The sequence below is a fragment of the Ambystoma mexicanum genome, chromosome 11 (assembly GCF_040938575.1).
Source record: "Ambystoma mexicanum isolate Mex_15411 chromosome 11, UKY_AmexF1_1, whole genome shotgun sequence".
Lineage (NCBI taxonomy): Eukaryota > Metazoa > Chordata > Amphibia > Caudata > Ambystomatidae > Ambystoma > Ambystoma mexicanum.
The window spans coordinates 256,787,901-256,813,145 of NC_090934.1; the positions used below are offsets into that span (position 1 = coordinate 256,787,901).

Below are 25,245 nucleotides of genomic sequence, written 5' to 3' on the forward strand. Positions count from 1 at the left end.
ACTTTTTATATATCTTCCAAAATTTGTATCAGACTTTAACATCTCTCAAAAGATTGTTTTGCCAACATTTACCCACTTCCACATCCTAGCAAGGAGGCGGAAAGGCTACACGGTCTAAATCCAAATAGGGCACAGTTTTTATATATCGCGTATATACATAATAAATATTATGTCTAATAAAAGACAAGATGACCAACTCTTTGTTGGGTACACCGGACACAAATTGGGTTTCATGGTCACAAAACAAACATCCAGATGGATCATCCTATGCATCACAGAATGCTATAGGCTTGCACGAAAGGATACCCCAGAAGGCCCGAGGGCTCACTCCACAAATGGCATGGCAAAGTCTTCTGCCTTGCAAAGAGGGGTGCTGATAAATGACATTTGTGCGAAAGCCACCTGATCTACCATTCATACCTTCACAAAACACTACTGCCTGGACTTGTCTTCAGGCCAGGAAGGAGGATTTGGAAAGGCGGTTTTGTATTCTATCCAGGACAAAACATGAGAATGAAGTTCTTGATTCCAAAATTCTTTCTCCCTCCTCCAAACCTTACACTGCTTTGGGAGTCTATCCAAAGATGAGGAATACGCGTGAGGACACAATCCATTCGAAGAACAAGTTGCATCCCCCTGGTAACGTTCTTTTGACTGGTTGTTCCTCCCACGTATTACTCATCGCCCCTGCCAGCCTACCCCGCAGTAGAATTTCCATGCATTACACCTTGCGCTCCTTAGTCTGATACTGTATTGTACACACTAATGCCGGTAATCCTGTGGGAGGAAGGTGCAAAAACTGTACTGAAGTAACGGGCGCTGCGCGCGTTAGATATAACCATCACAACGTCGACCTCAAGACAGAGGTCCTCAAGGGACATCGATTTGGCCACATACACACACAGCGCCCTCTGCCGAATTTCTTTTCCGGTGCAGCTGACGCTGGAAGGGAAGATATCTAAAGATGAGGAAAATCCAGTCAAAAGATGGTTACCAGGGGTAAGTAACTTCTTCTGTGAGGGAATGTTTTAGTGTTGCACCCTGTGATATCGTTGTGTGTATGTATGGGATCTTGTATTGCTGATGTGGATACTGCACCCTTGCTTTGTGCGCAAAGCGACATTTCCTTGATCCATCCTGTAACTGGCTTGTGTGTCCGGGTATCCTTTAACTATTGCAGATTCCACCTATGCTGTACTTGATGTGTGAAGAAATCCTTTCCTGCTGGGGCCTAACTACCTGCTGTGTGTATGATAGAAGGAAGTATTTGCTCAGTTGTCTCACCTATACCTGCTATGTGGTTGGGCTGGTTGTTTGATTGGTGGGTGGGTGGGGGTGGAGGATGAGCCTTCTAGTTTGTCCCTGGCTTTATAGTTTGTGTTCGAGATCCTTCTGCTATATATTTTTATTTTTGTGACTTCCTGAAAGGCTTCAATTCTTAACCATGTCTTCTCGCAGATGCTCCTACAGATTGCTGATGATTTCATAGAAAGTGTAGTGACAGCCGCCTGCCAGCTAGCCCGACACCGCAAGTCCAATACTCTGGAGGTGAAAGATGTGCAGCTACACCTTGGTGAGATTAATTCTGCCTCTTCTAACATTCTTCTCTTCCACAGTCTAAGTGCACTTTTTAGACGCATGTACGACAAACACTTCATAGAACGAATAGGTTGCCAGGGACAATAGTCAGATCAGTTTATGGTGTTGAGAGGCCCTCTGGAGCATCAGTGTGTTTTTATATTTTTTGTCCATACCCAATACACTGACGAGAACCTCCTCCTGAACCAAGAAATTCTGCTTCCCAGATCACATGACCCACCTTTCCATTGTTTGCTCTGAAGACCATACTCTTCTGGTCCCATAAATCCACTGTTGCCTTGTGGAACCAGTTGCCGGCTTGGGTAAAAATAACAAACCCTGCCCTGCTTCTTATTAAAAAAAAAAAAAAAAAAGAAATGACCTCCCTTCCCTTTCTTCAATATAAACTACACTGGGATGGTTCAACTTGTCTCGTTCTCCACCCACTTGTTAAAGAAATTAGCGTATAAGTGTGCTCCAGCATTCTAGTTGTTGCCTCAGCCCTGGTAAAATTGAGCCTCTTCAAAGCCTCTGCTTCCAGCACAGTTTAAAACAAAATGTCTTTTGTTTCCTTAGTCATCCATTCTTTCCCCTTGAAATGAAATTCTTACTTTGTGGTAGTCACCTTTTGCATACAAAAAAGGTTTGCTTGGCCCTCAGCAGATTTTTAAAAATAAAAACGAGTGATCTTTGCCCAAAGTAAGTAACTTCCACGCTTAAGAAATATCCTTCGCGGAACCCGCCCTACAATATACTTTGCACCACAAGAAATCAGTCAACTAAAATGAGAAATCCCCATATTTGTGCGTTTTATTTGTTTGTTTGTTTGTTTTTTTTTTGTTGTTTTTCAAGCAGAAACAATTTTTGGTGAATCCAACCCCTTCTTATGGCACATCTACTCATGAACCTTTCCTAATATTGAAAGAACATTTCTCATCCCCGTACTTTTCTGTGGAGGCACAGGTATATGTTGGGGATTCGCAGTGCACATTTTAATTGTTTGAAAACTGTATTGAAAATGTTATAGAAACATATATACTTTTAAAATGCACAGGGAATCCCCCAACCCCATCCACCTTGCTGCCCAAAATGATCTACCTGTCATCCCCTCGCCACTGTCCGTTTCCTCTGACCACCACACACGCTCCCAAAGGCTTTCAATCGTGGATCCTCTTCGAAAGAGATCTAAAGCTCCAACCATTCCACCTTCACATCAACCTACTTACTATCGGAAAGTGCCACCTCTTCTCTCCACCTGTCACACAAAAGGTTACCTGCACTCTAGTACTAAGTTGACTTGACTAGTGCTGACGACTCATTCCATCGCTGTCAACACCTGCGTTGGTCAGAGGGGGTCAACTCTAGAATTGAAAAACTGTTTAGTCCCTCTCCATCGGACCCATTATACATTAAAGGTCACTCTATACCAGATTCCTTGGTAGTAACTACGACAAGGAAAAGGGCAGGGGTTCCGCTATCAACTAGCGAAGCACCCCCAGACAGGGAAGGAAAGAAGCTCTACGCCCTGGGTAAGAGGATTACAGCCTTGGCAGATTTTTCCACCAGAATTGCCAATAACACCTTACTGGCAAGTTATGCTGATGCCCAATGGGGAAAGTTACAGTGTGGTGATGCCTCTTTGCTCATGATATCGGATTATCAGTCCAGGAAAAGCCTATTTAATGATGTGCAGCATTTCACCTTAATGTTTATATGGAGAACAGGCATGATGAATACCTTACTTGTATATGGACCATGTGCCAAATGTATGCCAAATCTTTCTCCTGTGAGACCCCAGCACTTTATCCTGAACTTGTGTTTTTTTTGTTTTTATCTGTTCCTGAGAAAGGAGGAACTTTTTCCCCTCATTCACCCCTTTTACTCAGGCTATGGGAGTCCTTTGTGTCTCCCCATACCTTACCTTTGTAGTCCTACTTTCCTCCAACATTATAGGCATCTGTAATTTACTTTTGCAGCACACATCACCTTTTGTGCGGTGTTACTGGGAGCCCTTTGGGCTTCCCTTTCTACTTTCTTTTATTTCCCTTGTGAGAACTATGGTTCTCCAGCATGGGGTCTGGCATGGATTCACATGATCATGAATTTTCCCCGTCGTCAGGCTGGGAATACTTGGTAAAGAAAAAAACAGTATCGGTTTCGTTTCTGATCTGTCTTTCGTAGTAATAACCAATCACTGATCTCTGTGTCATGCTGACCACAGCCAATGACTGCCCTCTCCCTAAGCCCCGCCTCTGGCAGCCATCCTCAGATGTTTACCGCACGTTCAAGTGTTGGGAGTCCTCGTGCTTAGCTCTCGAGCTTTTTCTGCGTGTTTCGCGCTTTTTTCAGATTTCTCATTTTTTCGGTTTCGAGCCTCAAGCTCCACCGTTCCTAATTCCGTTAACGGGGACCCGTTTCGGAATTTTTCCTACGCCCCTCAAGGGTGAAGATTTCGTCGAACAACTTCTTGGAGGATTCCAGAAGATTTGCGGCCTACTTGGACATGGCCCAGGACAAGAGTTTGTCGCCCGGATCCAAGCTTTTTCGAAACTGTCCTGGATGCGGATTACAGAATGTTTTTAAGGAAGACGAACATTCGAGATGCCTCTACTGCCTCCACGGGGTTAAGACGCATGTAGAGAAGGACTGTGAGTTCTGCAAGAACCTGTCGGAGCGGACCATGAGGGACCGTCAATCCCGTCTCGCCAGCTGGTTGGAGAAGGGCTCAGCTGGGGAGAAGAAGAAGGGGTCCGAGCGGGCGTCTAAGCCCTGTGCGGGCACCCCGGCGACGGGGGCCCAAAAGCAGGCCAAGCACCACGAGTCCGCGGGCTCTGGGAGCGCCGAAAGGTCGGGCTCTTCGGTTGCCAGGCAGGGCGCAACCTCCCCGACACCATCAACCGCGAGCCAACGCTCTGGTGCGGGGAAGAGGAAGGCCGAGACCCCGGGTAAGCTTCGGGAGAAGCCCCGTCAGATCTCGGATGCAGGGGAGCGAGGCGTTGACCCTCCCCACAAGGAGAAGGCCCAAGACACGCCTAAGGTAGTGACGACCACTTCCCATCAGGCTAAGACCTCTATCGAGGCGATCGCAGCGACTCTGGCCAAGCCGGCAGAGACCCCGCTGAAGGAGGCTTCCTCCGGGACTAGAGTTTCCCTACCACCTAGAAGGGAATCATCTTTTCAGCCCATCGTCAAGACCCCCATGATGGAAAAAGGGGGGGGGCGCAGTAGCCATCTCGAGCTCGGACTCAGCTTCGGAGGAAGAACTGACTGAGGTCGTGGGAAACCTCAGGGTACGCCCCAAGAAGATTCGATCCCGCGAGGAGGATTCCCGGGATATAGTCGAGGAGGATGACGAGAGCGAGGAAGAGCGGCCCTCTCTTCCGGCTCAACCGGTACCGGGCCCCCAGGATAGCTCGGCGGCCATCTTGTCTGCGATCCAGTCCTTATGCTCTGAGATAAGGACGAGGTTACCACGACCCAGGCCGGAGGACCCGGAACCGGGTCTGTCGGGAAGCCCGCCGAACAAACGACGGAGGATCCACCCCTCTTCTCCCTTCGCCCCTGCAAGACCTACGGTTCCCGCCTCCTCCTCCCCTGAACCGGCAGACGACGAGGCGGTGGGCACTACAACGGGGTCTGATGGCGCCGACGACGTAATAGATCTCCCGTCGCACGGGCCTCCCCGCCCGACAAGATTGCCTCGTTCCACGCTATGATCGCCAGGGCATCTGAGTTATTCCAGCTCTGCCCAGAAGAACGGAAGAAGGAAGGTTTCTTATATCAGGGCCGGGAGGCCAAGAGGAAGACGGTCATCGCGGTACCCCTAATCGATGACATCTGGGACGAGGGTCTATCAGTACTGAAGAACCCTTCCACAGCACCGGCCAAACGGGACAGGTACGAGAAAAAGTACCGGGTCCCCGACATAGCCCCCCTGTGCCTCAGGGCCCAGCCAACACCGGACTCGGTCGTCTCGGCGGCGGCGAAGAAGAAGGCGGCAGGCTCAGGAGCTTCAACATCCAATTCCCCACCGGACGGCGAGGGAAAGAAATTGGACACCATGGGGCGACGGGTCATATCGTCGTCGTCGGCGGCGACAACGATCAAAGCGGCCAACGCCCTTGCTATAGTGGCTCGTTACGACAGGGAGCTTTGGTTTAAACTGGCCCCATTTTAGACTTCCTGCCGGACGACAAGAGGTCTGAGGCCTAAGAAATACTACAGGAAGGCGAGATGGCGTCGGACCACGCCATTACGGTGGCAACGGACATTGCCGATACCGGTTTTCGCCAACTGGGCAACGGAGTCTGCCTGCGACGACGAGGTTGGCTCAGAGCAACTGATTTTCATCAGGACGTCCAGACCAGGGTTTTGGACATGCCGTTCGACGGCAACAATTTGTTCGGGAAAACAGTGGACGAATCACTCCAAGCCATTAAAACGGACACAGACAGCCCGAGCCCTAGGAACCCTCCAACAATGACGGCCCTTTCGGAGATATGGAGGCAAACAAGGGGCCTCCAAAGGATCCAGCGGTGTCTCGTCGTCCTACCGCCAATCGGCACGTTCATCGTCTCAGGAGGCCTACAGAGGCTGCGGCAAGCAGGGAGGATCTCGCCGCCGTCGACAGGGAGGCCAGGGCGGCAAGGCCAACACCGCCAAGCAAGACTGAACCGGCCGTGGCGTCGGGCCCCCACCGAAGCACCCCGGTGGGAGGCCGGCTGACTAAGTTCGTCGGCGTGTGGGAAAACATCTCCACCGACCGTTGGGTGCTGGATACCCTGGCAAACGGACACTCCATCAAATTCCTGAAGAAGTGCCCTCACTTCCCACCTGTGGCCAGGAAGGAAAATCATGTTCCGCAACTTGTGTTGGAAGTACGGGCGATGCTCAGAAAAGGTGCCATCGAGCTCGTCCCCAAGAGACTCCGGGGCTCCGGAGTGTACTCCAGGTACTTCCTCGTCAGAAAGAAGACAGGCGGCTGGCGCCCCATCCTGTACCTTCGTTGTTTGAACAAATACATCAGGTCACAAAAGTTCAGGATGGTCACTCTTAACACGTGTTGGGACAGCTGGAGGAAGGCGACTTCCTATCGTCGCTGGACCTACAGGATGCGTACTTGCACGTTCCCATCCTAAAAAGTCACCGGAAGTTTCTCAGGTTTGTCGTCTAGGGACGCCACTACCAATTCAAAGCTCTGCCGTTCGGATTGAAGTCGGCACCCAGGGTCTTTACCAAGTGTCTGGCACCGGTGGCGGCGCGGCTGCGCCTGCAGGGGATTCACGTCTACCCCTACCTGGACGACTGACCTATCCGCGCAAGGACAAGAGAACTGGCCGTCGAACACACTGCGAGCACCGTCCGGCTACTCACAGACCTGGGTTTCGCCATAAATTACCCAAAGTCGCATCTGGTTCCATCGCAGGTGGCCCTGTTTCTGGGAGCAAAGCTCGATACAGTGAGGTGTCTGGTGGCACCGTCGGAAGAACGGACGAAGGCCATTCTAGGCAAGGTGCAGCGCCTGTTAGCCACGGACGTGGCCAGGGTGAGGTCCATCAAGTCCCTCCTAGGGATGATGTCCTCCTGCATCTACCTGGTGCACCTATGCAGACTACGGATGCGCCCCCTTCAAGAATTTCTCGACGCCCATTGGATGCAAGCGACGGGCTCCTTCGAAGACAGGATCCCCCTCAACAAGGTGTTCCAGCGAGCGATTCAGTGGTGGGGCACTCAAGCGCACCTCTCGGAGGGCACGGTCTTCCAGACGCCGGCGTACCAGGAGACAGTGACAACGGACGCCTCCCTGGAAGGCTGGGGCACCCACACCGGAGATCTCCACGCAAGAGGCCTCTGGCTCCTGGAGGAGAGGCTCCTGCACATCAACATCCTGGAGCTCTGAGCCGTGTTCTGGGCTTTAAAATCGTTCCTCCCGTCCCTCAAGGGCAAGGTGGTAAGGATCTTCACGGACAACACCACGACGATGTTTTACATACGGAAGCAGGGAGGCACCAGATCCCCAGCCCTTTCCAAGGAGGCACAGGATCTGTGGCACTGGGCGGTCGCTCAGCGGATGTTCCTGGTTCCCTTCCACCTGGCAGGAGAAAGAAACACGATCGCTGACTCGCTCAGCAGGGAGCTGCGCGCGTGTCACGAGTGGGAACTGTGCCAGGATCAGGTGGATCGACTCTTCCGACGATGGGGCAGACCCCAAATCGACCTGTTTGCGACGGTGACAAACTCAGTGTCAGAGGTTCACCAGCAGGTTCCCCCAGCCGAGAAGCATGGGCGATGTGTTCTCGTTCCCCTGGGACGGCCTATACCTGTATGCTTTCCCTCCGCTGCCGTTGCTGCTTTGACTCAACCAGCTCAAGAGGTCTCGGTGCAGGATGATCCTCATCGCGCCGTCGTGGCCGAGGCAGATCTTCTCGCCAGGGAAGGAGGCGCCATTCTTCACCACGACCCGAAGTCGCTGAACTTGCAGGCCTGGCTCCTGCAGCACTAGAGTTTGGTGGATATGATATCCCAACTGACTGCAGAGAGGTTCTTGCAAAGGCCAGGGCGTCCTCGACTCTCAAATGCTACGGACACAAGTGGAAGAGGTTCTCTGTCTGGTGCCGGACGCAGCAGATTAACCCTCTATGGATTACGGCCCCTCAGGTGCTGCCGTACCTGCTGTCACTGGCGAAGGCTGGGCTGGCCCACGCATCTATTAAGATTCATCTAGCGGCGATTTCAAGATATACCAGGACCACTGGACGGACGTCCCTATAGTCCCATCGACTGGTGAAAGAATTTATGAAAGGACTGTTCCGGTCGTTCCTGCCGGTGAAGGCCCCGTCCCCGGCATGGGAACTTAACGTGGTGCTGACCAGGCTCATGGGGGGGCCCCATTTGAGCCGATGCACTCCGCACCGATGAAGTTTGTGTCATGGAAAACTGCATTCTTGGTGGCCATCACCTCTGCACGACGAGTGTGAGAGATCCAGGCCCTATCCTGCAAAGCCCCGTATTTGACTTTCCATGCCACGAGGGTGATGCTTAGGACGCACCCCTCCTTCATGGCCAACATACCGTCAGATTTTCACCTTAACGAGCCCTTGGTGCTACCAATATTCTTCCCGTCTCCCTCGTTGCCGGCAGAGAGGACTTTGCACTCGCTGGATGTGGCTAGAGCGCTGAAGTTCTACGTAGACCGCACGAAAGGCTTCTGGAAGACATCACAGCTTTTTGTAAATTTTGGACCTGTGAATCGGGGGAAGGCTCTCTCGAAGGCTTCCATATCCAGATGGCTCTCCGGCTGCATCATGCACTGTCAACGGTTGGCAAACCGACCGCTGCCCGGCCGTCCGAGAGTCCATTCCATCAGAGCGATCGCAGCTACCATGGCGTTCCTATCTGGTGTGCCCCTGCTGGACATCTGCAGGGCGGCTACGTGGAGGTCGACGCACACCTTCACTAAATTCTACTGCGTCGACTGGGATTCCAGGGAGGAGTCCAGGGTCGGCCAAGCAGTGCTGCGTAACCTGTTCGCTTAAGGTGAGCCTGGTGAGGAGGTAAGAGATGCTTAATGTTGAGTTGTTGTATTGCTTAATGTTGAGCCTGTTGCAACCTCCCGTGGTTGTGCATGTGTGTACTGCTATGTATTCTTATATTCATGAGCATGTGAATCCATGCCAGACCCCATGCTGGAGAAGGAGCAAGTTACTTACCTGTAACTGTTGTTCTCCAGCATGGGTCTGGCATGGATTCACATGCGAACCCTCCCGTCTTCCCCTCTGCGGCTCTTCACTTGGTCATATTGCCACTTTACGTGCTACCAAATCTGAGGATGTCTGCCAGAGGCGGCGCTTAGGGAGAGGGCAGTCATTGGCTGTGGTCAGCATGACACAGAGATCAGTGATTGGTTATTACTACGAAAGACAGATCAGAAACGAAACTGATACTGGTTTTTTCTTTACCGGGGATTCCCAGCCTGACGACGGGGAATATTCATGAGCATGTGAATCCATGCCAGACCCAAACTGGAGAACAACAGTTACAGGTAAGTAACTTGTTCCTTCCCAAGGATAGGGGGATACATTTTATCTTTCTTGCCTTTCCTTTTGTGAGCTCATCACACACCAACTTATGTGGAATTGGAAGGCAGGCCATACTTGTACCCCTTAAATACCTTGGGGTACCCCCTGATCACGCTCAAACCAGAGTAAATGCACCCCTCTAGGGAATTAAGGCCATGAGTAGATCTTGCAATAAATAACAAACTTTAATCTTTACAAAGATGAGGATTGGGGGAAATGGCAGAGGACTCTGCCATTCTGACCAGAATTCTGTCTTCCTTGGCTGGCTCCTGCAGACTAAATGGCAAGCAGGCGCCTTTATATACTCTTTAACTTGGTCACTGGATACCGGCAGAGCTCATCCAAAACTTTTCTTCTTGCCATACAAGGGATGCTGCAGTCTCCAGTGTTGCATGGCCAGGTTTATATTTAGACCAATCCTACATTATCACTCTGCTGCCTCTGCAGGAATACATTGTAGCTCTTACAGTCATAGATAAACACATCTTCCTGCCATTCTCTCAACACTTCACTCAATAAAATTATATTTTATCTGGTCCAGTAATTCTCATAAAAACCCGTATTACATATTGTTGCATTGTGTGCATGAGCACGTACATTCTGCTATTCTTAGTCTGCATGGGCTTTTGATGAACAGAAAAAGCTGCTCATTTACTTTGTGTGCTCTGCGAGAGCTAGCCTCGATGATACAATGCCTGTAGTCTACTTTTAGCACAGGCTGCATTCCTTCTGGCAGAGAGCCTGCTTTGAGATAAGCTAAATACAATGTAACAGTTTTACAAATATATTCAGCAAAATAATTATTTGCACCTTATATTTCAATCCTAACTATCTTTATTTAGTGACCCTCCTCCCCCTTGAACTCTTGTAGTGCTTAGAATCCAGTTAACAGAAGTCTTGCCTAATTCTAAAGCGCTTGGGAAACTTGGGAATGAAGGAAAGCACTGGGCTCCTTCCCAACAGAATGCTGAGGAGTTGCACTGTGTATCTCACTGCTCGTGTAACAGTTAGTTGGTGAAAGGCATACCTGAATGACTGGTGGCAGTGGACATATTCTATTGACCTTTGTGTAATGTTTACTCGCAGGCTATGTTCACAGCTACGGTAATATACAGAAGGGTCACCATTGACCAAAAATGTTGATTGGATTCTTTTTTCGCCATTTCTTGTGTGCTTGTTCCTTCTTGGTCCTTTGTGGGGAATGTCCTGGTTTGACATATGTCTTCGGCAGGAATCATTTGTGAAGCCCACCGAGGCTCCAGAGTGTCTGTGAAGACAGGAAACAGAAGGAGGAGTCAGAAACTCTGCAGTGCTTTGTCTTCTGGCATGCCTGCCTGGAGCCAGTGCCAACTGGGAGGCTGTCTGTTTTTGAAAGGACCGCCAACCCCCCAGAATGTAGCATGAGTGCTGATTGGCTCAGTTCCTGGATACATGGCTTGGATCCTGAGGCTGAAGATAAGTCGACCACGAACGGAATCCGATGAGGAAGAAGGGAGGAAGACTCCTGTAGCTACTTCCAGCGACTGAAGAGCCCTGCTGAGTGACTGCTGCTGTGCTGACCCTTCTGTTAGTTAAAATGTTCATAGCAATGATAAATCTTTCTGACCTGTATCAATCGCAGAACGTTTTGCTTTTACTGGCGGATTCTTTTTCCTTATACCTCCTGAGTGGGAACCTTTTTCCACACTCACAGAATCTTTTACTCTTTTTATGGGTGTCATTTTAAGACTCCATAGTGTCTTTTAAAAGTTGTCCTTTTTGACAACTTTTTGCCAATAGTCAGTATCTACTATACCGCACCAACCACTGCTCCCATGAAGCTATGCACGCTAACCAATTCGAGACTTATCAAGAACGACCTAGTCAGCGCAACATCCCCTACTAGCTCAACCATACCCTGCCACTATGACAACCCCAATCCTATACATACTACAACCCTAAGGATGGCAACTAACCTACCAGAATCTTACACCATCTCTCCCACCCGCTTCCTACCACCTAGCCATATTGCCATCCCCCATGGCCTCTTAGTTCCTAGCGACCATAATCATAAACCCTCCCAACTCATGCCTCTTTCCCACCAGTACACCACACTCAGGCCCACGACTAACATACCTGGCACTCAACACCCACTCCCGACATGCAAATGCGGGCCCACACTGCACTCCGCTACAACCCCATTACCACCACAAACCATGACTCCTTCACTAACATGGAGAAAAGCACACCTCAACTCTAGAACACCCTACCCTACCATTAGGAGAGCCCACTTACCACATCCTATAGCCACACGTCGAAACACTTAGCTTTCTACCCGGGAAGCTATACCCATCACACCTAACCAGACTGACCCTATTAATCACACTGCCAGCGCCAACATCTGCGCAACTGCCACCACCATACGTTCCACACCCCCACATACATCAGCAATCCGGACCAGCATGCTAACATCACATGTTACCGATAACCCAGCAGATTCAACACTCAAAGGCACCCTCATCAACCCCCTCCCCTACGAGAAGATCAATCCTACACACAATTCCGACAGAATTACATAACTGTTGAAAAACCAGAACCATCATCCTGGCATATGACGACCCTCCACTTTCTGGTCTACCCTGTACATAACAAAGTAGTTCCATATTGTACATAGTATTTTGCCTGTATCCTGACTTCTTATCTAGGAGGTGCATACCTGTCATGTAAATATACCTATGTAGAAGTATACTTTGTAATAATGTTACCACAACTGTACATAGTTTCCTATCTATAGCCTTTCTACGCAAGTTTATCTTATCCGGATTGTATACTCTGTACCATGTAAATTTATCTATGCAAACATACTTTCTGTAACCAAGCAAGCTGTCTTATGCAATGCGCCCTGATACCTTCGGGTCTGGTGCGCACTACAAGTTAATAAACTAGACTAAGATCGCTCCGAGCTCATACTATAGACATTGCTGACCTCATCATACCAAACTGGATTTCTTAGCCATCACTGAACCATGACTACACACAGCAGCGGGTCCCTCACTTTCCTTGGCCATCCCTGATAACTAGACTGTCTTCAGATCCGACAGACAGGACGCCAAAGGTGGAGGAGTGTCAACCATTGGCAAAAACCACCTCCTCGTAAGAGAAATTTCCAACCAATCATTTCCCTCAGGGGAATTACTCTACATTAAACTGGTCCCAACCCACTCCAGCACTGCGATTATCCACATCATATACAGACCCCCAGACCAGTCCTCTCATTTGAAGATGTGACTCAACTTCTATCGGCAAACACCAAGCCTTCCTCACAAATTATTCTCGTCGGCGACCTCAACCTGGGCCTCTACGATCCAAATGACAATGCCTCCACTATCGCCAACACCATCGAAGCACTTGGCTTTACCCACTGCATCATTCGCTCTACCCACATTAAAGGTCGAACACTCGACTGGCTGGCATACCATAACTGCCAGACTGAGATGCTCTCTAACACCCAAAGTGTTGTTCGGACCATGGACATTATCTCATTCACCATACCCAAAATCAAGACCCAAGACACACCGTCCAGAAACTCTCACAACATAACGCCAAAGAATCTTCTACCACTAATGCTCCACATCACTGATTACCAGAAACACTAGCAACAACCCAACTACAATGGTGGAGCTTTACAACCAAACCCTCCTAGTTGCCATCGACAAGGTATCACCACTAAGCATACGCAAAGCCAAACCTCAAGCGCACCTTAACACCAGGTATACCCCCGACCTCAAAACACTACGCCACCACAAGAGAATAGCAGAGACCAACTGGAAAAAAAGCACCCACTGAAATGAACAAAGACATTTTCACTAGCTCTTCCAAGAACTAGAAAAAGGCTATTGTACTAACCAAGCGCTCCACTCACAGCGATAGAATTACCAAAGCCAACTCTGGCATCAAAGAGTTATTTACTATTCTACGTGAGCTTGAGTCACCAGTGCATCCCCAAGAAGCATGCCACAAAGATACTGTCTGGTGCACAGGTATACAAAAGGCTCTTCTCTGCAAAATAGCCTCACTCCAAACAAAAATGGATCTGAAAAAGTTTAACCTGGCTCAGAGCCAACCTGCACAGAACGCGATATCATACTTTGACTTCGCTTCAGTCTCTACAACTAAAGTACTGAATATTATCACAAGTTTCAAACCCTCTAAATGTCAAGGTGATATATACCCAGCTTCATTCATCAAAGAATGCACATCCGAACTTATCGCCGTTCATTACAACACTAATAAACGCCTCCTTCGAAACAAACACCGTCCCTACCAACCTCAAAGACGCCTGCGTTCCTCCACTATTAAAGAAACCCACCCTCGACCCAAACATTCCCACTAACTACTGCCCTATAACAACGGTCCCATTCCGCCTTACAAAATTGGATCGAGCAGCCTACCTGCAAATCCAAAAACACCTTGAAACCAACGACCTCCTAGGCCTCTGCCAATCAGGTTTCCGACCAGGGCATGATACCGAAACACAGCGCTGCTGGATCTTAAAATTCAAATGGATGACGACTCCTACTTATCAGCGGCCTTCGACCTTGTCAACCATAACCTACTCTGCAATCACCTCGCCGCGGCAGCCCACTTCTCAACTGATGCCATACTTTGGATAAAATCCTTCCTGACCAATAGAACCACAAGGGTCTTCGCACCCACTGCATCAGTGCCGCCTGCCCCAGTCTCATGTTGAGTGCTGCAAGGTTCCTACGTCTCACCCACACTCTACAATATATTCACAAAACCACTGTTCGACCTCCTTGACAAGCTGGGTGTCACCTATACCAACTAAGCGGATGATGCCCAAATCATCTTACCCCTAACAGGCTCCTACAACCTTGACACTAAATCTCTAAATCAAATCTACCAAATTATCCAGGCAGCCTCTGTATCAATGATAAAAAGACAGAGCTTCTCCTCATCTGCTCACAACACTGATTAAATAAACTTGACGATGCCTACAGATCCTTTACGATACATTAAAGTATCTAAGGAAGTAAAAACCCTGGGCATCTATCTCGACTCTGCCCTTACGCTAAAAAGACAAGTCAACGCCACAGCCACTGCGGATGCCTACATAGCCAAGCTCATTATAGCTTGTCAACCCTTCCTGTCCTCAGCCAGCTTCACGACTCTAGCCAGAGCTCTCATCCTATCCAGACTGGATTACTGTAATGCCCTCTACATCGGAACCAACAAAAGCAACATAAAACTACAGCTGATCCAAAAGAATGCGCTAAGAACAGCACTTAACATACCCAAAAATAACCATGTTAGCGAGGCAAGACGCGCCGCCCACTGGCTGCCAGTACCTGACTGCATCCGTTTCAAAACCCTCTCCCTGACTCAAAAATGCATCTCACAATCCGCCCCCAAATACCTATCCAACTAGTTTGCATCGAACAAATCTAGCAGGAGGCATCAGTTTCCCAGTGTTGGCTGCTAAACACTGGAATGCCCTACCAACATCACTAAGGTCCAAATCCTCCCTCTGGACATTCTGCAAAAAGCTGAAAGCCAGACTATTCACTGAAGAGTAATATATTTAGCCCAACCACATATCAGATCCCCAGCTTACTGCCCACCTCTAATTCTCACTGATACCGGTTTTTGCACGCTCCTTCATCCATTGTACCTTAAAATTAAAGACACTCTGCTGAACTTCACTGCCAATTTATATTGTACCACAAAATTGTAACCTATAATCGCTTATGCTTAACATGTCTGCAACCTTTAACAAGTATATTAATTCAACTGCTACTGATAACATGTATGTAACTCCTAAAAATATCAGCGCCCAGATGCCTTCGGGTTAGATGCGCTCTACAAATGCCTAAATAAGTGCCTATTGGAGCTGGGTTTAACTTTCTCTGGCTAACCTTGTGAGAACTACAGTTCCCAAAAGTAGAAGGGATCTTTGGATATTATTAGGTGGGAACAGCACCCCTCGCCCTCCGCTGCCTACCTTATGTGGAGTGCTGGGGAGATACGGAGTATCCCCTTTCTCATTTTAAATGTAACATTTATGTTACAAAGACAAACTTACCCTTAATGGCTGGTGGCAGTGAACCTTTTTACTGATTCGGTGCACCTTTTCCGCAGGCTGTTTCCACATCCATGGGTGCCCTTTTTACCAAAATGGCCCAGTGGTCTTTTTTTGCCAGTTTAGCGTTTCTTGTTCCTTCCCCTGACCGCCAGGGCAGGAAATTCTTTTGTGTGATTTGGCGGGAATCCTCTGGATTTCCCTGCCCAGGCTCCAGATTGTCTGTGAAGACAGGGTGCGAGGGAGAAGTCCAAAACTTCACCACCCTTTTCCAGCCTGCATGTGAGAGTACAGTACAAACTGGGCGGCTGGCTGTCCTGAAAGGACTGCTGTTAGGTAAGAATTGGTGCAGTCACACTGTGTGAGACTACACAAGACTTATCTGATTGGTATTAGGTAATCCACATTTTGGTATAGGTCTTTACTACACAAGTTAGCAGCCAGGCCTATCTCAAGAGGGGTAATTGGAAGCTGTACAGCTGTACAATTGAAAATCTGTAAATACAAGTAGCCAAGTAACACTTACACTCAAAGTTTCAGTTATAAATAGTTATTTATTTATTTATTTAACGTCGGTTTTAAATGAGCATTCTTTAAAAAGGCAAATGTTTGTAACAATACGAATACACTTTGAAATTACTTTTCAGAATCAATAAAGCCAGTGAATAATCTTTGGATATGCTTAATACATTTCTCCTACACCCGGAGGTGACAATCATAAGGATAGTATTTCATTTATATATTACACTAACATGCTTTGCAGATTCAGAGCTGCAGAAAGGAAAGGTTAAGGGAAGTGAAAAGGTTAGAACAGTTTCTCAGAATAATGTGAGGACAACTGAATCCTCCAATGAAGTCTAGATGAGTCTTTCCCAGCAGTAACCGTGTTTAACAAGCCACAACCTATGGCGGAGAAGCAATACCAAAGTCAATGGATTTAGAAGAATGCCAGGACAGCCAAAGTCATTTGGACACAGTCTACAGTTCTGATGCACTTCTTGGATAAAAGTCTTGCACAAAGTTAGAGAGTTCATAAAAATCACTTGTAGTGCCACAAGCTGTTAAGCCTGTGAAAAGGGAGTTGAAATCAACTCGGAAACTAAGTAGGTGCAAGGCTCAAGTGAGACAGCACGACTTAAGGTGAGAAGGCAAGTACCCCCAAGCCCAAACAGTACATCTGGTTAGAAGAAAAGGTGGTCCAGCTGGATTCGGTCTTGCTACAGCCAAGCTGGCCCTGGTTCCTGAGCCTAAGTCATGGGGACAAGAGGGAGGATGTCTGGAGGGCTCCTGCGGCAGTCCATTGGGAATGTCGTCCGCAGCTATGGGCTCTTTTCGTTTCAGCGCTTTGTAATCAGCACTGATGCAGAACGCTGGACACTGGTTGGACTTTCTGTGCTCCTCGGTCCTGCACTCTGGTGAGGGATATCCTGCCTCTGGAGGGTCCTTAGGAGGCTCCTGGAGCTTTTGCCGGATTCATTCGCGGTAGACACTGCACTCTATTATGGAAACTCAGCACCAGGCATTGGGCTTCTGCAGCAATGGAGAGACGCATCAAGTCGGGGAAGGCGGCAATGGAGTTTGTGTCAGGGTTAGTTGGTACCACTAACCCAAGTGGAGAAGTCGTTTCTCCGGTGCTTCTCTGTCGAGGTGATAAAGGAGGTCGGCACAGCAGCTGGGCTTCACCAGGCAATTGTGAAGGTCCAGGAGGTTGTAGCAGGCTTCGTTCACGGCTTCTTCTTCAGATATTTCTTCCAGTGGCCGACTCTGCCTGTAGTCCCAAAACCTTGCCTTCTTAAGCAGGTTTCTCCCATTCATGCACAGCCTAGGCTGTCAATCACACAGCAGGGTGGCTGTCCTTTCGCGCCAGCCAGCCATCCAATCGGAAGTTTCGTTCAGGCACTCCTAGAGACAAAGGACAGGGGCGTTCCGGGGCCCTGCCTCACATCCTGGCCTTCCAGACACCCTGGAGCAAGGGGCGGGCATCAGGGCTGAAGCCCGCCAAAGGCAAGACAAAGGGCTCAAACCGGTCTCAACGCACTGTTAAACCCAAGAAAGACCTCTCATTAGGAAATGGTGAAAACAGACCGCTATTTTGATAATCTGTCACCCATGGGTGCTGTACTGCAGCTGAGGGTTCAGCCTGCGGTAGAAAAGCACAATGGTAGGAAAAATAAACCACTGCCACCAGCCATTTAAAGTAGTGAGGGTAACATAACATTGTTACATGGGAAAGTAGGATAAGGGGCTACTAAGTAACCCCTCAGCACTCCACATAAGGTGGTGTGTGCTGGACCTACAAACGGAAAAGGTAAGTAAAATCACTTTCACTTTACTATTCTTGGGAACTGTAGTTCACACAAGAAAAAGGTATTCAAACCTTATGAGAAATCCAAACACTGCACTGAAGGTGTCCCCATACAAAAAGCAGGTGCCTATGGAGTTTGTCAGACTCCAAAAACAGTGAAAACACAAAATCCAAATCGGGTAAAACACATGAGAAAGGGAGAAAAAAAGTCCCACTCAGGGGTTAAAATTAAAGTCATAGGCCAGCAAAAGAGCTGGGTCTCTAAGGTGGGAGGAGTTTAGCACAAAAATTAAAATTTCCCCCAACTGCCAACCACCCCCTCTCCCGCCCCAAGTTTGATTCTTGCATGGCTGTTTGATTGGCTGGGTTCCTGCATAGACTCTGCGCAATCCTCCAAAGGTAAGTCAGTTCCCCATTGAAACCTGACTTTTACTTCCAACTTTATTTTTTAAATTGCATTGCCCTCTGTGCACGGCCCAGTAGCTTCCCACCCACCCATTTTCTGATACCCGGCCTGCTCCAGCCTCCCTGCCCCTCCCCCCCACCCCATCCGATTGGCCCATCTTCCACCCGGAAAAAAGAAACGAGGCTCGAGGCCCTGTGTAGCTGCAGGCCAGGCACTCTGCGCAATTCTACAAAGGTAAGCCAGCTCCCCATTGAAGCCTGACTTTTTTACTTCCAATTTAATATTTTAAATAACATTGCGCTCTGTGCGCGGCCCAGTAGCTTCCCACCCACCTATTTTCTGATACCATGCCTGCTCCCGCCTAGCACCCCAACGCCGTCCCCCCCGATCAATCCATCTGTCCTTCATATCACACACCCTCAGGGTAGCCAAGGCAAAGGGCGGCTCCTACATAGGCAGCTCCAGTCTGTCTCTGCAGGTGAGGCCAGCGGCCAGCAGTCAACCAGCAACAACCACCAAGGTAGGTGTGGCCCGGGTGGGGAGTAGAGCAGTCACTGTACTCCAGAAACCCTGTCACTCTACCTACCCTAAGAATACAGCACGCTAAGTTGTTAATACCAACCAGCTTAACAACTAGCTAGAACTGAGTATTAGCCTGCGTCACACTCTGCGAGAACTGTGAATATTAGCCTGTGCCACTTTGAAATAGACCTGTGATTGTTTATTTATCCGCATTTGTAAAGCGCACGTGCAGCCCAGAGGCATTGTGGCGCTTGTTACATGAGTTTGCAAGAATTTTCATTGGGGAGGTTACATCTGACCAAAGGTCTCTTAGTTACAGTATACAGTATTCATCACAGTTTTCATTTAACAGACAGAGAACACAGAAACACAGCATGTTGTGTTGGTTAAATGAAGAGTAGGGTTTTGAGAGCTTTGTGGAACGCAAGGTGGGACTGAATCATTCTGAGGCTAGGAGGGAGGGCATTCCACTGAGAGGCAGCTATCGTAGGGAAGCTGGATCCTCCTGCGCTGGCTTTTTTGGTTTTGGGCATCTGTATAAGGTTAGAGTAACCCTCCCTAAGGGGTCTTACGACAGTGTGTTTGACAATCCTCTGTACAAGGTATGGAGGGGCCGTGTCATGGAGGCATTTGTGTGCCAGAGAGAGAGTTTTGAACGTAATTCTTTGTTTGACTGGGAGCCAATGGACTTGTCTCCTGATTTCTGACATGTGTTCTTTCCTTGAGGTCCCAGTGGCTGCACTCAGCGCATTGTTTTGCGCTATTTGTAGTTTAGAAATGTTTTTGCATGACGTCCCGGATAGTAGGGCGTTGCAGTGATCTAGTCTAGAGCCAATGATGGCTCTGGCTATGGAAAGGCAGTTTTGTTATTAGAGGAATGGTCTGGCTGCATTAATGATTTTGGCGTAGTATGCTGATGAGGTGGAGATGGCATTTAATTGTCTGTCCATAGTGAGGTTTGAGTCTAAGTATACGCCCAGTGTTTTTACATGGTCAGAAACTTTAATGGGTGTATTGTCGAAGGTGAAGGAGGAGTAGTCCTGACTAAGGTTACCCAGGGTGGTAAGTGAGCTAATGAGTAGGAGTTCTGTTTTATCGCTGTTTAAACAGAGCCAGTTGTCCGCCATCCAGGATTGGATAGTTGAATATGTCAGTAAGATTGGCCATGTTAGTCTTGTAGTCACCTGTGAGAGGGATTAACACCTGCGTATCATCCGCATAATTGGTGTATATGCCCATGGCATCCAAGATGCTAAACAGTGGCCTGGTGAACAGGTTATAAAGTGTAGGTGCTATGCAGGACCCTTGAGGGAGACCACATGTAAGAAGGCTCGGGTCGGCAGTGGCTGAGTCAGAGAAGACTTTCATAGCCCTGCCTTGGAGAAAGGAGGTGATCCAGTCGCGTGCTTTGTGAGAGAAGTTAGCAGCAGAAGCAAGGTGATGGCACAGCGTGTTGTGGTCGACCAAGTCGAATGCAGCGGATAAGTCGAGGAGTAGGAGAAGTGCAGGTTTGCCTACGTCCCTCATGTCGTCCATTTGGTTTTTCAGATCGAGGAGGGCTGATTCCGTACCATGTCTTGGGCGGAAGCCTGATTGGCGCAGGCCTAAAAGTTGGTTCTCCTCGAGGTGTTTTTGGACTTGCAGATAGGCTGCTTTGTCGAGAATTTTTAGCAGGAATGGGACTGTGGTGATAGGCCGGTAGTTACTGGGGACAGTGGGGTCGAGTGTACCCAGGCTTCTTTGAGATCTTTAGGGACAAGGCCTGATCTGAAGGAGGCATTGATGAAGGCAGTGATAAAGGGAGCCAGGGCGTGAGAGGAATCTTTGATAAATTGGGCAGGGCAGGCATCACCTTTACAATTGGAGGGTTTAATAGATTTAAGCAAGGTGATGGGCTCTGATTCAGTGATGTCTCTGAATTCAAATGGAGGAGAGGATTTTGTGTCTGGCGAGACAGGCACTTTACTATGCTGGCTGGCTATTAACTTTTTAACGCATTTTTTGGTGACCAATGATTTTGGCTTGCATGGTGTCTAGTATGTCTAGCATTGCAGATTGAATGCTGTTACACCATTTGGCATCCTTGATGAGCGTGAGGGGAGGAGTAGAGGGTTTTTCCAATTCTCTGAAGATGGTGAAGATTTCCTTGGAGTTGGATTTGGCATCATTGATTCTAGTGTTAAATGAAAGGGCTTTGGCTTTGACAACGTTGTTTTTATATGATCTGGAGATGATTTTGAAAGCCTCCCTATTTGTTTCTGTGGGGTTGGCTTTCCAAGTGGAGAGGGCGGATCTTTTTTCTAAGCGTTGTTTCAGTAGCTCATTGGAGAACCAAGAATTGGAGTGCTTTACTTTCTTGGCTTTCTTGAGGGTTAGGGGAGCAATTGCGTCTATAGCTTTGGTGATGCTTTTGAAGGTGCTTGCGAGAGTTTCTGGGTTGTTGGAAGTGGGCTTTTGTAGAGCGGGGACCATTAGGAAGGGCGCAAGATTATCTACTGTAAGTTTACGTGAACTCCTGGCGAGTGCGGCTGGGCAGGGTGTCAGAGTGGGTATAGAGCCTTTTTTAGTGATGAGGTTGAATTGGATATAGTGGTGGTCGGACCACGGGATGTGGGTATTGGCGGTGACCATCAGCCTGCGCCACTTTGAAATAATACTGTGGTCACTAGCCTGCGTCGCAGTAGGAGAAAACTGTGAATATTGGCCTGTGCCACATTGAAATAGACCTGTGATTATTGGCCTGCGCCACTTTGAAATAGAACTGAACATTAGCCTGCGCCGCACTGAGATAGGGTCATTGATATTCACGGATTATATCTCGCTTCTATACTGTGACCTACTGAGTTGTGAAACCTAGGCCCGCTCCCACTATACAGGACTCTCAAATCTAACCGTGTCTCCCATACCCCTATTGTACTGTGAAACCTGGGCCTCTCGCCTACTATGCAGGGTTCCCAAAGCTAGGTGTATTTCCCCCATATCTGTTATTATATTGTGAAACCTACTGTACTGTGAAATCTAAGCCTCTCTCCCACTATACAGAACTCTCAAACCTTGGTGTATCCCTATATCTGCCTACTATATTGTGAAACCTACTGTACTGTGAAATCTAGGCCTCTCCCCCACTATACAGGACTCTCAAATCTAACTGTGTCTCCCATACCCCTACTGTACTGTGAAACCTGGGCCTCGCCTACTATGCAGGGTTCCCAAAGCTAGGTGTATTTCCCCCATATCTGCCATTATATTGTGAAACCTACTGTACCGTGAAATCTAGCCCTCTCTCCCACTATACAGGACTCTCGAATCTAGGTGGTTTTTCTCTCCCACTATATAGGAATCTCAATTCTGGGTGTTTCCCTCTCCCTCCCCCCCCCCAACCCCACCCAATTTTAATTGTGAAACTTAGGCCTCTCTCCCACGATACTGGGTTCCCAAATTCAATTCCTCCACTGTATCTGTAACCAGACCCCTCTCCCATGGTACTGCACTCTCAAATCTAGGCCTGATCTCTCAAACCCAAATTGCTCTGTGAAACCTAGCCTTTCCCACCAATATCGCCCAACTGCCCGACCAAGTACCATAGACCAGGCAGACACCATGCCACACACTGGTCAAAGCAGAGCAGCACGCTGGTGCACGAGTAGGCCCGATGTCATCCACTGCAGGTGAACTCTACCTCCGCCAACACACATCCCACTACCCCACCACTGCACTCCATCAACTGGCAACCCTCACACCTCTCCTATTCCCGCTCCTCGCCAACCCACCCCACCTCGACCCGCCCCCACGTAGAACCTGCTCTGCGCAACTCAGAACAGCAAGATGGAGACAGGGAATGGAGAACATGGTTCTCAAACATACCTGAAGGCACAGCGAGCCACATAAAACACCCATCACGCACCAACCACTCACAACATCTGCACACACCATGCCCTTGCTACAACACAGCACCTCAAACTCGCATTTCCCCAGCCTTAGTGCAGCAAGAGCAGCTCTGGCCAAAACCCCAAGCTCCGCAGCCCCTGCCACTCACCCACACCCCCAGGACCACCCAAAAGTCAAGGAAAGGCTGAGACCAAAGGCACCATATACCCCTCCTAGCATCACCTTTCCTCCAACCCAGCTTGCAAACCCTGCCACCATACTATAGCACCCAATCCTCCCCTCCCGCACCCAACCCAGTCCTAGCCCCATTTCCCTCTCCTCCACTTCCCTTGTCCCTTCTCCACACTATGCCATCTCCCCTTACCGTGCCCCACTCCACTCATTGCACAGCCTCCTTTCGGCCCCGCTAACCCCTTTAACCCCCCGCCCCCACCCACCCAGCACTCACAAGGGCAACCCACCAAATATCCTGCACCCCATCAACGCCAGGTCGGCTTCCAAAAACAAATTCTACATCTATGACCTCATCAGAGATGAAAACCCAGACATCCTTTTCATCACTGAGACCTGGTTTTCCGACTACGAGCCCATCGCACACAAGACCTTCCCTCCTGGCTACAACCTCACTGCGGAACAGATCACGAATTGGAGGGGGCTCGCACTATTACCCAAACACCAACTCCAGTTAATAATCAAGGACACCTCCACCAACACCACAGACTATGAATCTCTCTCGGTAAAACTGCAACTCTCACCCTCCACCTCCCACAGTTTCCTGCTCATCTACAGACCCCCCGGCTACAACAAAAACTTTGCAGAGACACTTGTTGAAGCACTAGCCACTGACATCATCCTACATCCAACACTTATCGTCTTGGGGGATTTCAACATATGTTTCGACTCGCCCTCAAACCCTATGACCCAATCACTCAGACAATCTAGAATCACTCAACCTGACACAATACATCTCCACACCTACCCACACCCTCAATGCAATTTCCAGCACCACAAATATATCTACCCAGCCCACCCGCCCCTTATCATGGACTGATCACTCAGCAATTTACTTAAGCATACCGCTGAACACAGCGGCCGGCGGCCCAGGCCACTCACGACCACTGCCAACCACCACCCCTACCTTTCCACTATGGAACAAAGTCGTAATCACCCCAGTTCTAGCACACTCTCTCCTCAACTCTCTCCATACTCTGCCTCCAAGAAGGACCTCCAGCGATCGAATCCTTCGACCGCTGGCTTACAAATGCCCTCACACCCCTCACTCCAACAAAACGGACCTCACAGAGATCAGGACCAACACCCAGGTGGTTCTCGGCCAATCTCAAATCACTAAAAGCTCTCAAGCACCGTCTTAAACGGACCTGGAGAGCTGACCCTTCAGCCCAGAAAAAAATTTCCCTAGCAAAAACAACCAGAACATACAGACTGGAAATCAAAAAAAGCAAGAAAACATTCTATGGGAACAGAATCCTAAATGCTCGTTAACCCAAGCAAGGAACTTCATAGAATCATAGCGGAATTCAAATCCCATGCATGCACGAGCCAGTCACCACCAATCTCCCAAGCCCTCTGTGACACCTTATCACTGCACTTCCACAATGTCGCTAATGGCAGACACTCCGCCATCATCTCCAAATTAAAACAATTGTCCCCGCCATCCACCCACCCACCGACTGGAAAAACCCTTCCCATGATACAAATCCTCGACTTGCTCTCCCATCCCACACCAATAGTTCCTCTTGCTCGTACCAGATAGCCGCCTTTCAGGTACCCCTGATGACTCCTGCCCACCCTCATTCCTCAAAAATATCGTAGCCTCCACCTGTGCCGGTAGTATTGCAAACACAATCCTCAACCACTCGCATCAGGATCTTTGCCGAAAGCACTAAAAACCTCCTACGTCAAACCCATTCTCAAAAAACCAACACTCTACCCACTCCTTCCCCAGAACTACCGCTCTATCTCCAACACACGCTTCAACGCCAAACTCATGGACCGCGTGGCATACAAACAGCTTGGCCACTTTGCTGAAGCCAACAAACTCCTAGACCCTGCACAATCAGGCTTCAGGCCACTCAGGGGAACAGACTGTTCCCTAGTCTCCATCTGGGACAACCTAAAAAGAACAGCCGACAAAGAGAGGCTGCGCAGTACTCCTCCTGGTGGACCTCTCTGCAGCATTCGATACCATTGATCACTGTATTTTACTAGACAGGCTAAACACACTAGGAATCAAAAACACAGCCCTCTCCTGGATCTCCTCTTTTATCTCAAACCGATCACAAATCATGCACCTCCACCAGTTCACCTCCACATCTCGACCAGTAAGGAAAGGTGTCCACAAGGAGCATCCTTATCGCCCCTAATTTTC

At 48.9% G+C, this 25,245-nt stretch overlaps 1 protein-coding gene across 4 annotated transcripts in view; it reads left to right on the top strand.

The window, feature by feature from the left end:
* Positions 1–25,245, top strand: part of LOC138503341 (transcription initiation factor TFIID subunit 12-like) — a 413,461-nt gene that overhangs the window by 262,792 nt on the left and 125,424 nt on the right. For all 4 annotated transcript variants that reach the window (XM_069622973.1, XM_069622974.1, XM_069622975.1 and 1 more), the window contains one exon: positions 1,459–1,573. In XM_069622973.1, the coding sequence (XP_069479074.1) occupies positions 1,459–1,573 (115 nt within the window). The remainder of the gene's footprint in view (positions 1–1,458; positions 1,574–25,245) is intronic.